A 15,223-nucleotide genomic window follows, 5' to 3' on the forward strand; every position below is an offset into this window, starting at 1 on the left:
CATGTGCTGTCCTCCTGCCTACACTACTACAACCTCCAGGTAGGCTCTTCACCTACCTCCAGACCCTCCCTGCACCCTGGCCCAAACCCCCGCAGGGAGATTGGAGGGCCTGCGCTCAGGCTGCCACTGTGTTGGCCACCTAGTTCCAACTAGGATAGGAGAAGAGCCTCACCATGAAGATCCAAGAGACAGGCGTTCTCAGGGTTAGGTCAGCAGGGCTGCTGGCCAGTGCTATCTTCAGGCCCCCTTCAGGGCCTGCCCACTACTGACCCATCAGAGGTCCTGGCTTCAGAGGTCCTCACCGTGGCCAGGGCCCAGTCTGCCCCCAAAAGCCCTCACTGGTCCCTGGCCGGCCCCCTTCCTTGGCTCTCAGTCCTGCTCCTAACCTCTTTGGGCCAGGGCAGGACTGAGCCAGGAATCCCAAGCCCACTCTATTTCCAGGGGTCACAAGCTTGTCCCACAGCCTGGTGGGAAGCAGAAGGTGGGTGGGGTTGAAGATGATGGGCCACAGCACTGGTTCTAGACCTGGGAACCTGGGGACACAGGGACCTGGCTATGCCTGGCTGTGTTCCTCCCCACACCGTGCTCAGGTGCCTGTCCTTTCTGGTGACAGTCCAGGGGGGGTGAGCCTGAGAGCTATGGCCTGGGTGGTGGCCAGTAACGCTCCTGGATGCAGGGGGAGTGGCCATTCAGGAGCCCGCTCTGACAGGCCAAGCTGCGGAGCACCAGCCACTCCTGCTGATTTGATCTGGGCCCAGGGGATGGAGAACCTGTTCCATGAAGTCTTGCACCAGTCACGGGAGCCAGAGAGTGAGCAGATAAGCCCCTGGGAGAGGAGCCTGGAGCAGCTGTGTCCTGTCCCAGCACCCCACATAAATCATCAGCCCACTGTGCCCGTGGCCCCACCCACCTACTTCACCACCACTGGGTCCAGGGGCACTACCTTGTACAGCGTGTTTCGGATGATCTCGATGTTCATCTCATCAAGGTCCTGCTCTGAGATGCAGTCCTGGAAAAAAGCCGCTGGGGAGGAAAGACGTGGGTATGAGGGGCAGGCGAGTGGACTCGGCCGAAGCAAGAATTGTGCTAATGTTCAACTGCCCCTGCAGGGCACAGAGGACCCCTGCCACAAGGCCCATCTGGCTGGTAATTGGGGGGCACTCAACCTGGCCTGGACTACTGCCTTAGAAGTGGCCGAAGCAATACTCCAGGCCATGTGTACTGACCTGAGCTTCTCCTGCCTTCTTGCTCCTAAAACTGATTTATAAAGGAGGCGGCCAGCCATAACATGATCTAATCGCCTCTGGGGCAGACCCAAGCTCAGATCATGCCAAAGAAAGGCTTGCATAAGAGGCTGTGACATCCTCCCTTCTCGAGGGGCAGCTGTGGATTCTGGGCCTGACGCCCACTTTTCTGCATCTCCCAGGAGAGCCTGGGGCCCACATTTGGAAAACCGTCCTTCTCCTTAGAACAAGGAATGAGCATGACAGCTGGGTGAGCATGGAGCAGTGACCCAGGGGGCCGCTGGAGGGCTGGGAATTAGAGGCCAACGCAGGATAGAGCCCCTCGATCCCCAGGGACCCACGGACTCACTGGTCTGTTTCTTCTTTAAAGGTGAAGAAACTGAAGAAGCCACCAACAGCCCAGAACTAGCTCAGAGTTATTGTGAGAGATAAGATCTTGTGCAGATAAGGCCAGCAAGTAGGGCTTAGGCCTCTTAGTGCAGGACCAAGTGCAGCTTAGGGCCCAGTTGTTCAACCCTGGTGGCTTCCTGGAGGTGGTGCCCTGGGGACTAGGACTCTGGCTATGAGGTCACTAGCTGGTGACAGCCTTAGTGCCTTCTCCCCAGCCTCCCTCCAAGGCAGGCAGGAGCCAGTGCTGCCTAGGCGGGGCCCTGCAGGAAGCTCCCAGTTCCCCTTCCTTCCTTGGCCTCTGACATGAACTCTGCATCCTGCCGGACACTGCCTGACTTGGCCCCTGGGATCTGCTTTGTGGAGGTAAGTGAAGCTCTTTGCTCGCCTCCTCTGCCTCACAGGCAGCAAGCCACTCCAGCCCAGCTTAGGGCCACGGTCTGTCAGAGCTCCCAAGACTCCAAGGGACCCGAAACCCTCTCTCCACTCTCCGTGAGCTCAGCCTTCCTCTGCATTCGGAGAAATCAGACAGATTCACAAAATGAGATGGTCTGAGTCAGGCCCTGGGGCTAGTCAGCCTGGCCCAGCAAAAGCAACAGGAAGGGAGCAAAAGGCAGGTGAGGAGGAGAGAATGGGAGGCGAAGCGGAAGGGAAGAGAAGGGTAAGCAGCAGTGGGCGGACCTCGCTTTCTGGCTTAGGGCCGCCCCCGGGGGTCCGAAAACCCCACACAGAGGCACTGACACTGATGCCGCTGCCTGCCACCTCCCTCCTCCGCCAGGGTAGCTCACCCAGGGGCGTGTCCACCAGAATGGCATTGTAGAGCTCGGCGGGCGTCTGCGCGATGTTCACGGCCTCCATCTGCTCAAAGCTGCCAAGTGGGTGGCACTTGGGCACGAGCTCGGCGATAGAGCGCTGGTGCAGCGTGCCCGTGATGAGCAGGATTACGTTGTCAATCATGTAGCTGTAGCTGCGGGAGGCACACAGCAGCGCGGCAGCCCTTGAAGTCTTGGTGCAGCACCGCGCCCCTGCCCCCACGCGGCGCAGGCCACCAGCCCCTCAGCGGCGAGCACCACCTCAGGCTCCTCTCCCTGTCCAAGGGTGCCCCTCCTCCGGCACCAGAAGCACAGGACAGACACAGCCCCTCCCTGGGTCGGGGGGGAGAACACATACCCCACGAGTGATCAGGAAGCAGGTAGTAACTACCCCCCAGGTGTGAACAGTGTTCTGGCAGGACACGGGAAGCACGGGCGCACGGAGGTGAGGCGCACGGGCCAGCATGGGGGATGAAAGAACTGGGAGATGAAAGCACGTTCTGGGAAGAGGGAACAGTGTGTGCAAAGGCCTGGAAGCAATCGCTGAGTGGCGGATGCCTCAAGGAACTGAGCACGGTCACGGTTGGCAGAAGGAAGGGAACCGGCACGGTGCTGCCAGCAGGCTGGAGCCTAGAGGCGGGTCCTGTGGGCCCGGCTGAGGGTCCTGACTTCGTTTTGAGCACGAGGGACCCATGAGCAGGATATAAGCAAGGAGTACCACAAGCACTCTGGCTGCTGGTGGGGACAGAGGGGGAGATGGCAAGAGGAGGAGAGGCTGAGGAGTGGAGTGGGGAGAAGCTTCTCTAGGGAAAACCAGAGAAGACTCAGAGGGAGGGTCCCTGGAGTAAGGCCCCTGGTCAGTCAGGCTGAGACAAGCAGGCAGACAGCTGCCCTGTGCAGCCCACTCTGAAGACAGGGCACTGCCTCCTCCTTTAGGGCCTGAAGATCCACCCGGATGGCCTGGAGGAGACCCAGAGACCTGGAAGGAGCCTGGGCTCAGGTCAGTCCCCTCCAGCACAGAAGGCCCGCTCTGGACAGTGCATGGGCAGCAGAGGGGGCTGGAGAGCTGGGGAGGGGTGGGGCTACCCAGCTCAGACTTGGCAACGGGCAAGCTCTGCCTCCACCCATTGAGACAATGCCACAAAGGGGCTGTGGCCAAGAGTTCCGTGTAGTCACCTGTGTGAGAAATGGGGTGAAGAGGGCGAGAGGGCCCCAGTCAGGCTGCAGGAGCCACAACATTCCTCCAGCTTGTCACCACTGATGATCTCAGGGCATGAGGCAGCTGGATGAGGCCTGGGGGTTCAGCTCCAAGGCCAGAGTGGGGCTCCCACTGAAGGGTGGGAGCTGGACTGGAGGCTGCTGCCCTGAATTGGGCACTGAGCACACCCTGGCTGTTGGGTGGGCCAACAGCTGTCCTGTGACAGTATCTTGAGGCTGTCCAAGGTACGAAGTGGCCCCCAATTCCAAGGGAAAAAAAGTAAGGAGGTGGTGGCCTAGACCTCAGCTCAGAGGGCTGGCTACGGGGGGAACTCCCACAGGGCCTGCCAGGAAGGCGGCAGGAGGAAGAAACCACAGCTCCTGTCCCCGCCTGACCCCCACCCCCCTGCCTGCTACACACTCCCCCAACTCCCACCCAGCCCAGTGCCCTGCTATGACCTCTGCTCTCCCGGGCTTGGGGCCAGGCAGCTGCCCTCTCTCTGCCCCCAATCCGGCTGGGTCAGCCACAGGATGTGTGCTGAGAAGAGACAGGCCTGCCTTCTCAAACTGAGGGCTTCAGGCAGGGCCCATTCACAGCTGCGAGTCGAGGGGCTCAAACGGCCAGCCTTTTGCCCCAACCTGACAGAGCTGGCAGAGTCGAGGGACCTGAGAGAGATCCCACCAGAGCTTTGTGCCTTGGTCTCCAGCCCCAGCCTGCATTGTCCCTACCCTGGACAGCACATCCCTCGTGCCCCTGATGCCTCCAGAATCTCAAGCACCGCAGGACCCCTGCAACACTCCACCTGTGTCCCATCCAGCCCCACTGTAGCCATCGTGTTCCCTGAGACAGCCACAAAGTCCCCATCGCCGAACCCAAAGATGCTCGTTCACGCTCTCACCAGACTTTGGGCAGGGACGGGGAGAAAGCTGTACCTCTTCGAGCTGTTCTACCCAACTGATCCCACAACCACCAGCATCACCAGCCCCACTGTCAGAGGATATGAGACACAGAGGTTGCAGGCCCCAGGCCCTGTCACATCATAAATCAGAGAAGCATTATGTCTCTTGGTCAGTGTCCATGTACCTCCACCCACATCCAGGTCCCCATGCCTTGACTCTACACTCCCCATCTAGCCTTATCTTCTCAGAGGAATCTTCACAAGTCAGTTTCCTTTCTCTAAACCTCTCCACTCCTCGCACCACAGGGTATTCATTTATGTTGGGGACGGGGCTGGTGTCAGGGCCCAAGGAAGGTGCCTTGGCAATCGTCAGGGTCCTGACCCGGCTCGGAGCTGAGCCCTGTGGGAAGACTCCACTGTCTGGCTTTGCTGCTGTCCCTCCAGTGATGTGGAACAGGATGGCTATGATTCACTTTTCAGCCCTGACAGCAGTTGTGAGGGCTGGTGATAGCACCCCCTGGCTGCCCCCAGACTCTCCTGCTAGAAGTCCTGGCTGGGCACCAAGGGAAATGCTAAGCCAAGTAAAGCTCCCCAGCCCCTTCCAAGGCCCCCTTCTAATCCAGGCTAGACCAGCTTTGGATGACCCTGTGCCAGGCCCAGCGGCTCCCTCCCCCGGGTCAACTGTAAGGTTACTATGGCAGTAGCCCCTGATTTCTCTCCCCTGCCCAATGAGAGCCAGAATCTCCTTTCCTGGGATGAAAGGAGGCAGGGCATGGCAGAGATGATGCCGGCCCAGCTGTCTGCTTTTCCCCCAGGGTGAAGGCCTTCAGCAGGCAGGGAAATCCTCCTCGTCGTCTGGCTTGAGCTGCTGCCTCCCTGCCCCCAGAAAGCCACTCCACCAGTCCTCCCTTCATTTGGCCTTAATAGGAGAGTGTGAGGTTCCAGCTGGTCAGCATCTCCCTCCAGAGGAAGACAGTTGGGGAGTGGACAGGCGTCTGCCCGCCAGGCCAAAGAGGCCCTCTTGGGGTGGGCGTAGGGCAGTCTGTATTCCTCTGCCCTGAGGCCCTCCCTCACCCTGTGCCTTCAAGAGTCAGCCTGGGCCAAAAGAAGTCTTGGGATGGGGTTTAGAAAGTCACTTCCTCCAAGAAGTCTTCCCAGCCCCTAGCCAAGCCCTGTCCCTCTGCTGTGCCCTTTGGCGCCACCTGCTGGAGCATGATGGCTTGCTCCCATGGTCTCATCATTTGGCCCCGGGGGGCCAGGCTTGGCGCTGGATAGGCCATGATGACTACCCGGCCAGTCGGCCCAACTACAGCTCCCAGCAGAAGCTGCTAGTAACCGTACCTGTGCTCAATCACATCTGAGTCCTACAGAGCACTGCCCAGGTGGAAAGTGAACACAGATATCAAGCTGTGGCTTCAGCACATTACCTGTCAAGCCTCAGTTTCCCCTCTGCAATTAGGATGACTGAAGTACAGCCCCCAGCAGAGCCAGTGATGCCCTGACCTTCTCCTTATTAAAATCCTGCCCCTCTCCTGAGGTCCAGTTGGGTCCTCCCTGACCCAGCCTGAGACCTGAGACTTCTCAGCATCAAAGGGCACCTGCATGCTCTCCCTCAGGGCCGGAGCCGGCTCGAGCCCAGGACCCAGAAACCACAGCCTACAGAGACCCTGCTATCAGCTCAGAAATGGTGGTTGTGGACAGTGAAGGCTGGGGGGCCAGAATAGGGAGGCCTAAGGACACCTGATACCTGCTGTGACCCAGCAGAGCCCAAGGTTTGGAAAATTTGACCTGGGGAGAGTGGCAGGTGTGCTGACAGGCCCACTGGGCACTTGGGGCCATTGTCCCAGGACAAAGCTTCTTTCCAGCTGCCCACTCCAGGCTGGTGGTACAGTAGAATATGAGACCTCACCTCCCCCAGATGGTGCAGGTCACCGTGCCCGGGCTCTGCCAATGGGTGCCTGGGCTTCAGGCAGGTGCTACACACTGGAGACGGCCCCTCCAGGGAGGCTCACTCATCTAAGGACAAAGCCTTTGGGGCCCACCCGGGAATCCCCAGAGACCAAACTCACTTCTCCACAAGCCATTCTCTCCCAGCTTCCTTTCTGGGGCCTACTCTCTCATAGGACACCATATGGGATGGCCCAGATCAAAGTCTCCTCTGAAGCTCAGAGAACCCAACAGAGGCTCCACCCCATGTCAGACAGCAAGTGAATGGCTGAGTCTGGAAGGAGCCCTTGGTACAGTGATGTATTACATGTTATCATCATGAAATTGAGCTGAATCATCTCAAAACCACATGACTGATGACAGTCTACTTCAGAGGGACCTCTCTCACTCAGGGCCTGTCTACCACACATGAGGCAGCTGCCTCCACTCTGGCCACCCACTCTGAGTGGCCTCTCGAACCCCATCTGACCCTCGAGTCCTCTCAATGCTGAAGCCCCTGGTTCCATTTGTGGCAGCTTCCCACAGGCCTCCCCAGAAGCTATCTGCACCACCACTGGCACCCATCCTATTGCATCCATAAGTCTCCCTCCCTCCTGGCACTGCACCTGGCCCAGAGCTGAATACTGGTCATGTGTGTTGGCTCAAGGCTGGCTGGGATCTACAAAAGCACTGGACACTGTCTCTCACACAGGAGGGCAGAGGACACCTTGCCCAGCTTCTGCTTGCACACCTGCAATGACAAGGAACTCACCGCCTCCTGGAGAAACCAGTTCCAGCCATCCTGGGCCAGCTCTGTCTGTGGGTAGCACTAGCATTGCTCCCTCAAGCCCCCACATCCAGGAATGGGCATCTAGCTGACGCGTCCATCACCTGGGGATGGCACTCTCCTTTCCGGTAACATTCCTCTGGACATCTCTAGGGTATCTGCTTCCTTCCCAGAGGGTCACAGAGCCAGGGGCCCCGTGCTCCACCTGCTCGGGACATGTATGGTTCCCCCTGCCTTCCCCCAATTCTTCTTTCAAATGCCCTTCCCCTCAGCCAAACAGCCACCTCCTCAGGGAAGACAGTGGTGAGTCCCTGGCCTGGGGAGGTCCCCTGGACAGGCCCCTGTGAAAGCCTTCAGCCCTTTCTGCAACACTCCTTACTCCTGGGATGAGCCAGGGTGGAGGAGGTTACGGAGGTGGAGTGGAGAAGGAAGAGGAGGAGCAGCCGGGGAGGAAGGAGGTAAATCGAAGAGACACCATGAGAGAAAGGAGACTGCTGGGAGGAGGTAAGACGGGTGTGGCTCCTATTAGGTCTGGAGACCCTGGCCACATGAAGGTCAGCGGTGACCTTAGCCGGGGCCTTTGGTGGAGTGATGGGATGGCTGGAAGCGGACTGGAGGCTCAGGATGCAGGAGGTGAGAGAACACAGAGTGAATGTAAAAGTTCAGGCCGCACAAGATGGGTTTTTAATGGTGTGAGAGATTTGAACTTGTTTAGATGCTGTTGGGAAGAATCTGGAAGGGAAGGGGCTGCACAGACAGGAGTGCAGATGAGTGGCCCTCAGGGTTCAGGGAGTGGGGGGAGGGGACTCAGGACATCAGCAGAAGGACCCAAGAGAAGAGGAGGGTACCTCTGCCATTGGAACGCGGTTGGGGGGCACAGACACAGTGCTGGGAGGTGGACTGGCTTCTACTGTCTCTGTGGAGGAAGAGGTGGGCCATCTACCCAGAGAGAAGGCTGGGGGCAGGAGATGAATGGTGTTTAAGATGGGGAGGTGGTCTTCCCACCCTCGGTGGGGAGCTGCAGGGTGCTGAGTAGGGAGAGCGAGTGGCCAGCTGGGCAGGGACAGTCCAGGCCAGCTGAACTAGTAAGTGTGCATGTCTGGCAGCAGGGAAAATCCACCCAACACTGGCTTCCCCGGCTCTGCTCCCGGCAGCGGAGGTGGGGGAGGGCGCCTCGAGGCTGGAGGCTGCTGCGCTTCCTCCAGGGCTGGGGAGCTGCCAGCCGGGTGGGACCATGAGATGGGCGGCCAAGAGCGCTGCGGATGTTGGCAGAAGAGTGCTTGAATGATGGACCAGGGAACCTCAGCTGGGGAGGGAGGAAAATGAAGACAGAAGGGGTGGCAGGGGAGGAAGCAAGGTCCAGAGCCCTGCTGAGTCCGGAACCCATGTCCCACAAGGGGCTGAGAGTGGGCTGGAAGGCCTGAAGGCTGTGGGTAGAGACGGGGTGCCTGACTCAGCGATTTCAGGGCCGGCGCAGTTCCAGGTGGTGACATGTTCTTGGGCAGCCATCGTGGGGGTGGCTCAAGTGGAGAGCAGAGGAGCAGGTCACTGGAGATGACGAGGTCATGAACAAGCAGCCACAGGCTCAGACAGGCTGACACGTGGCTGCCGAGCTATTCCTGAGACAGAGCAGGACTGAGGGGATGGGAAGACTGTGAGCCACAATCACCCATGAATGGAAGGGGCGGGGAAGTGACAGCCTGCCACAGGATAGTGCTTGGCTGCTTTAAGCACGCTTGGTGCTTGCAGCCAACCTCCAGCAAACAGCTGGCGGCCATGCAGCCTCAGTCACGCTCAGAGCCCTCTCCAGTTTCATGGCCTGGCAGGCTAAGACCAAGCCTCTGAGGGCACCAAGACAGGCCAGGGGCTGGCAGCACAGGCAGGTGGCCAAGCAGGCGGCAGGATGGATGACATCTGCCCTCTGACCACTGGCATGGGGTCAGCCTCCTCTGGCCAGCCTAGCTAGCAAGGCCAGAACATTCACCAGGAAGCTGAAGGAGCCCTGTGCAAACAAGGTGAAGGCTGGGCTCTGGCAATAAATGCACTGCTTCCTGGTATGTCCTTCAGCTCTGGCCTTGGGGTAAATGACACCCAGGCCCAGGCTAGGGGTTGATTGACAGATGGGCACTGCAGTATGACCCCCAATGTGGCAGCACGAGACACATGCCATCTCTAGCCTCCTGCCCAGAAGGACTATGTCGGCTGTACCCTGATGGAGGCCAGGGCAGTGTGATATGGATCCAGCCAGGACAGCAGGGAGGTCCCCCGGAAGGAGACCTGTGGCCAGGAGACATCCTGCTTCCCAGCCTGAGCCCTTCAAGTGTCCCAGCCTGTGGCCTCAACCCAAGGATAGAGCCCTTCTGGTTGCAGCCCCTACTTGAGCGAGTAAATGGCTGCTCCTGGCTGGGGGTGGGAAGCAGGCCAAGCAGCAGGCATCCAGCCCTGTCCCTGTAAGTATTAGGGTAGGAGGTATGGCAGGTCCCACGGATCCGGGGGTCCCACCAGCAGGGAAGGGTTAAAGCTAGACAGTACCCAGAAGAGCGCCTGGAAAGGCTTCCCCACAACATACTCACACTCCAGCAGTGCAGAGCACGCTCATGTAAGCCAGCCACCGATGTCTCTGTCCACCACCTGCACTGGGCAGCCACCTGGGCCAGGGCCAACTCTTTGTCCACCAGGCCCTGGCTCATGGCTCCTGGGCCATCCTGGCAGAAGGGGCCTCTCTACCTCCCTGTTTCCACAGGCACACCTGGTGAGCAGAGGCTGTCTCGTCCAAGTGCCCTCCCCAGCCTATAGGTCTCAGGGTCCTTTCCTCTTCTCCAGGAGCTTAGTGGAGGCAGGGTTGCACCCAAGGATTAGACAGTAAGAACGCTGGGCAGCCAAGGGTTGTTAGCATGGGGGCCTGGGCCAGAACTGGGAAAGGCAGCCAGGTGTTCAGCACCCTCTCCGCCTTGCCCCACTTCTCCCTGAGACCCAGGGCCATGGTCAGAGACAACAGAGGAGCCTCAGCCCACACAAGGTCATAGGGCCTGAATGGTCCATCCCAAAACCTGACTCTTCAAAGCTCTACCTATCCCCCAACCCCATCATGGGCAGTGGGGGCCTGGTGAGTGTTCAGGGTGAGTGTTATAGGGTGAACGAGGGAAAGGGCTCCTGTCATTCCTGATGCCTGTTGACACCAGGGACACAGGGAAAGCAGCTTCATCCAGCACTACAGCGTGGGACACTCGGGCCTGCCCACCAGGTTCCCAGACAGCATTGAAGTGGCTGGTGACCCCATTTTATAGGTGGTGGCCTGGGCCCAGCATTGTTGAATAAGCAGCCCAGCCACCCAACCCAGGAGGACCCTGCTGACAGAGGAGCTGTCCCATCCGGTGGGGGGAAAAGGCACTATAGAGAACACTCACGTAATGAAGTCCAGGAAGCTGGCGAGCGGCTCATAGGCATGGTTCCTCATATGGCGGAACTCCACCACCATCTTCTCCTTGAGCCGGTCATCGATGACGGACACTGTCAGCGGTGATGCCTCATTGGCCAGGAAGTTGCCGTAGTCGGTGCTCTGCAGGTGCAGCTTCAGGTCTGAAACCCAAGGGTGGGGGGTGAGAGCCGGCCGTGCTGAGCCTCCCCAGGACCCCAAGTCCCTGTCCCCACCCCGACTCTGGGTCCCAGACCCTCGCCTGCAGTTGTGCCCTGCTGCTACCCTGACCTCCTGTCCCTGCCTCCACCTCCCTGTTGGCTCAGAGCCTACTCCAGGGCAGTCAGGCCAAAGCCAGGACACTGGGCCCCAGAGTCCAAGTACAAGTAAAACCATTGTTCCCCCAAATGACAAGAAAAACTGGGAAACCCCAACCCAAGGTGCCATTCACAACCCACAGCCTTTGAGGCTCTCCTGCATGGTGGGCTCCAGGATGGCCCTAACTTAAAGCAGAATAAGACATGGGCCCTACCCTCCAGAGCCTCAGGGTTAAAGGAGCAAGCCAACGTACCCCCAGGCAGAAACAATGCATATGAAATGAAGGACATGCCCCAGGCCAAGGGTAAAGTGGAGAGGGCACCAAGATAGGACTGAAAGGACACTCCAGGCTGGGCCAGGCAAAACGCGGGGACAGGAAAATGCAAAGGAAGCAGCTAGCAGGATGGCATGAGTGAGGAGTGGCCTAAAGGGCAAATGAGCGGTGTGAGGGGGAGATGAGGCTGGGGAGAAAGACTGGCCTTGCCTGAGGAGTAGCTGGAGGCAGGCAAGCCAAGCCCACGGGCTCTCCTGAGCTCTTCAGAGCAGGAGTGAGGGAAAAGGGAGGAGAGGACAGAGCAGAAGGGCCCTGGGGAGGCAGGACAGGTGAGTCCCAGGGGAATCGTGGCAACAACCTGTCTCACAGCTGTTGCCCGTGCATCCCATCCCCCAGTCTCTTCTCCACCCAGCAGCCAGAGCGATCTTAAAACACCAGGCAGACCCCATCACTCATCTGCACATCCTCACCTCAGGCCCTTTCCCTGCCCCCTTGCTTGGAAAGTGATGAGCTCTCCTCAAATGCCCATCTTCAGAGGCTTCTCCTATAGCCCCACCACTCTGTCCCTTCATTTGTGCCATTTTTCTTTGTAACACATCACATGCCACCTGGCACGGGGCACATAAACCATGATAGCAGGGACTCTGGGTCACTGCAGTATGCTAGAGTCTAGAACACAGTATGTTCTGGTGCATTTTCATGTTCAGTAAGTAACCGTGGAATAAATGGAAGACTCGATAGAGGGCTGGTGAAGACAGCAGGAGGGTTTGCTACTGGGCTTTGAAATGGGGGACACTGTGGTAGTGATGGCAGGACCAAGGACAGTGGCTGAGGAGGGACCCATGTGTGCATATGCATGTGAGTGTGGATTAAGGTCCAACAGTGGAGGCTGGCTTCTGCTGACTGAGGAATGCATGCTTTCTGTGCCCTGGAAGGTTGCCCAGAGGATGACAGGAAGGGTGACACCTGTGAACATTTCCACAAGCGCCACTCCCCTTGCCCCGGCTTAAGGCCTCCCCGTGTGTCTGTGGACCTGGAGGGCCATGCTATACCAGGCTGCTTAGAGAAGAAGGGCGAGTGGGGCACATCATCGCTCCACAGACTTAGGGGACCCCTGTGGTGCCCCTCCTCCTGTACCCCATCAGGAGGAGAATGCTCCCAGCCCAGAGTCAGGTGTGCCAAAGAAGAGATGGAAGAGTATATGGGAGGGAGGCGTGGAGGGAGGGAGGAATGGAGGGGTGCATGCCATCGGAGTGGCCACTTTCTACCTGCACCCAGGTGGCAGTCAGCACTCCTGTCCTCTGTGGCTCCTGGTCACTCAGAGTGGACTTGAACCTTGTGAGGCCTGCAGGAGGCCTTCATCATCCACTGCCTTTGCCATCGCTCTACCATTCACACCTTTTTTCCGGTGGCCACCCAAAAGGGGGACCGAACTGAGGGCAAGGAGGGGCAGGGAGAAGCCACCAGCCCCCTGCTCTGCCCCGTGGACCCCGCTGCCATTTTTCCCAGGAGGTGTGCACACCCCTCCATCCTCACCCCCGGCCGTCTGCTGTGAGCCCTGCCCTGGGTCCATTCTTCCCCCTCCTCACCAGTGTGGCCAAGGCCCACCTACACCTGGAATAAGGCATGGGGTAAGAAGGTGCTTTGCTCAGTAATGCTCGAGTTGTTGCAGTATTTGATTAACCATTTGGTTGTTACAGAAAAATTCTTAACTCTAATTGAGGGATTTCACTGTATGAGCATAAGCCTGTATTTCCACCACTAGTGATAGGTTTTACAAGCTAGCTTTTAATATCCCTGACTCTGGATAAGTGCACAAGTATTTTGTTTTGTGTTTTTTAAAGAAACATGGGTGGCTTCCCTGGTGGCGCAGTGGTTAAGAATCCGTCTGCCAATGCAGGGGACATGGGTTCAAGCCCTGGTCAGGGAAGATTCCACATGCTGGGGAGCAACTAAGCCCATGAGCCACAACTACTGAAGCCCACACGCCTAGAGCCCGTGCTCCGCAACAAGAGAAGCCACCGCAATGAGAAGCCCGCGCACCGCAACTAGAGAAAGACCACGCGCAGCAACAAAGACCCAATGCAGCCAAAAATAAAAAATAAATAAATTTATTTAAAAAAAAAAAGAAACATGGTTTACTTGCACAAAACTGGTAAGTTTTGAGAGATAGTTAATGCCCTCGAAGTGGTTTTTGTGGGTATGAAACAAATGGTGAGAATATGAATTGGTACCTCTTATTTTCATACTGAAATTAACTCTACAAGTCATATGTCATATGCCCTGCTTTTACATCTTTTATCTATCAGTAAACATTGTGATACTTGAAAAAACTAGTGGGCAGGGAGTTATGGCCTGGGCAAAGTAGGTGCTCCAATCCCCACTAGGGGAAGCCACAGTGCGGACAGCAGCTGGAAGCCCAGGCCGGGATGTGGTGTTCTCTGTCTGACGGTCTGGCACAGCAGCTGCCAGCTCAAACCTGTCCATTTATCCATCCAGCCACTGCAGCAGCAAAGAGCCCTTCTCAGGCGGTGACAGGCCACAGCCAGGGCTTGGAAGCCAGACCAGATGCACAGGGCAAAAAGCAGGGCAAAACCCAGTCCTCTTGGCGGGGCCCCTCATGCCAGTGGTCCCACTATTCTCTGGGACAGTGAGTTTGGGCCCTGGACCCCAGCCCGGCCTCCTGATTCCTATCCTCCAAAGCAACCAGGGGCCAGGCCTCCCGACACCCCCTCGCCTGGCATCCTTGCACTTGCTGCCGGAAGGCTTCCCCAAGTGCTGTGCTACACCTCCACTACAGCTGCCCGATCTCTCCAGCCGCGTGAAACCTCTGCGCCCCAGCCTCACCTGCTCCACGGGGCTGCCCTCCCTGGGCAGCCTTGCTCCCCAAGTCCCCCACCACCAAGCACCCTCTCTCTCCTCTCCAGCCCCCACCAACTCCACTCAACGCCTGGCACTGATGAGGTGGGAAGCAGCACCCCAACACAAGGCGGGAACCAAGACCAACTCTAACTGGAAACAGATGGGCCCTGCTGAATACTTAACGCCATGCCAGGAGCAACCTATGTGCTGGACCCACCAGCCATGCCCATTTCACAGACTCAAAAAAGGGAAATCAGAGGAAACATGAAACGTGTCGAGTCCCACAGTCAAGCATAGAGAGGCTGGGGATATAGATCAGACCTGGTGGATTCTCTCCATCCCCAACTCTGGTCTCCTCTCCTCCCCCACCCCTTACATTTTTGACCATTCTCCCATGGCCCTTGGCCCAGGATGGGCCTTTCAGATATGGACCCAGCTGCCCAGGCAGACTTTAGTTCCAGAAGAGCTGGCAGGTGGCAGAGAGGTAAGAGGGGCCACAGCAGGCCCCTCCACAGCCTTGGAGGCAACCTGGACACTCACTGCCCACCTGACGGGGGCCCTAGACTGTCATGGTTCACAGATAACCCCTCTGGCATCACTTGTGGTGCCAGCCATTCCTTCAGAAGGTAGTACGTGTGAATAAGAGGGGCAAAGCTGATGGGTGGATTCTCCTTTGCATGCCCCCCACCCCTGGGGCTTAGCATGGACCTTAAAGCAAACATCCCTGTGTCTTGGCTACTGCATTCTGCTGACGCTGCATCTGGGGACTTGGCTGCTGGAACACAGACGACCGGGTGGTTTCTGCTAGTGTTTGTCGAATCAGAGCAAACCCGGGAGATTCTACCGAGAATCCTGCCCAAGGCCTGAGTTTTCCTTACCAGGAAACTCATTTTTAAAAGCCCCCAGTGACGACATCAGAGGGCCATTCCAGACCACTTCCCCTGGCCAAGACCCACTTCTCCCTGTGACCCAGGGTGAGGGGACAGCCCACTAGCCAAGAAGGCAACTTGGAGGCAGGCAGGCTAGCCGATCCTTTGGCTCAGACCACACAGGGCTTCTGAACCAGCTCTGACTCTGTTCAAGAAACCTGGCAGCCAGGCCC

At 58.0% G+C, this 15,223-nt stretch overlaps 1 protein-coding gene and 1 long non-coding RNA gene across 3 annotated transcripts in view; one reads left to right on the plus strand and one right to left on the minus strand.

Annotated features, from left to right (window-relative positions):
- ATP6V0D1 (ATPase H+ transporting V0 subunit d1) overlaps window positions 1-15,223 on the minus strand; it is a 38,092-nt gene that overhangs the window by 3,675 nt on the left and 19,194 nt on the right. For both annotated transcript variants that reach the window (XM_022583464.3, XM_022583465.3), the window contains exons 2-4: window positions 10,660-10,831; window positions 2,420-2,598; window positions 944-1,023 (exon numbers count right to left, since the gene is read on the minus strand). In XM_022583464.3, coding sequence (XP_022439172.1) covers window positions 944-1,023; window positions 2,420-2,598; window positions 10,660-10,831 — 431 coding nt within the window. The remainder of the gene's footprint in view (window positions 1-943; window positions 1,024-2,419; window positions 2,599-10,659; window positions 10,832-15,223) is intronic.
- Window positions 1,023-14,163, plus strand: LOC149744685 (uncharacterized). Its single transcript, XR_016391007.1, has 3 exons — window positions 1,023-1,997; window positions 7,178-7,380; window positions 13,104-14,163. It is a non-coding gene; the product is annotated as an uncharacterized LOC149744685 (long non-coding RNA).

This window comes from Delphinapterus leucas, chromosome 20 (assembly GCF_059928025.1).
Source record: "Delphinapterus leucas isolate spDelLeu-1000000601 "Yukka" chromosome 20, BTC_Dleu_Yukka2, whole genome shotgun sequence".
Lineage (NCBI taxonomy): Eukaryota > Metazoa > Chordata > Mammalia > Artiodactyla > Monodontidae > Delphinapterus > Delphinapterus leucas.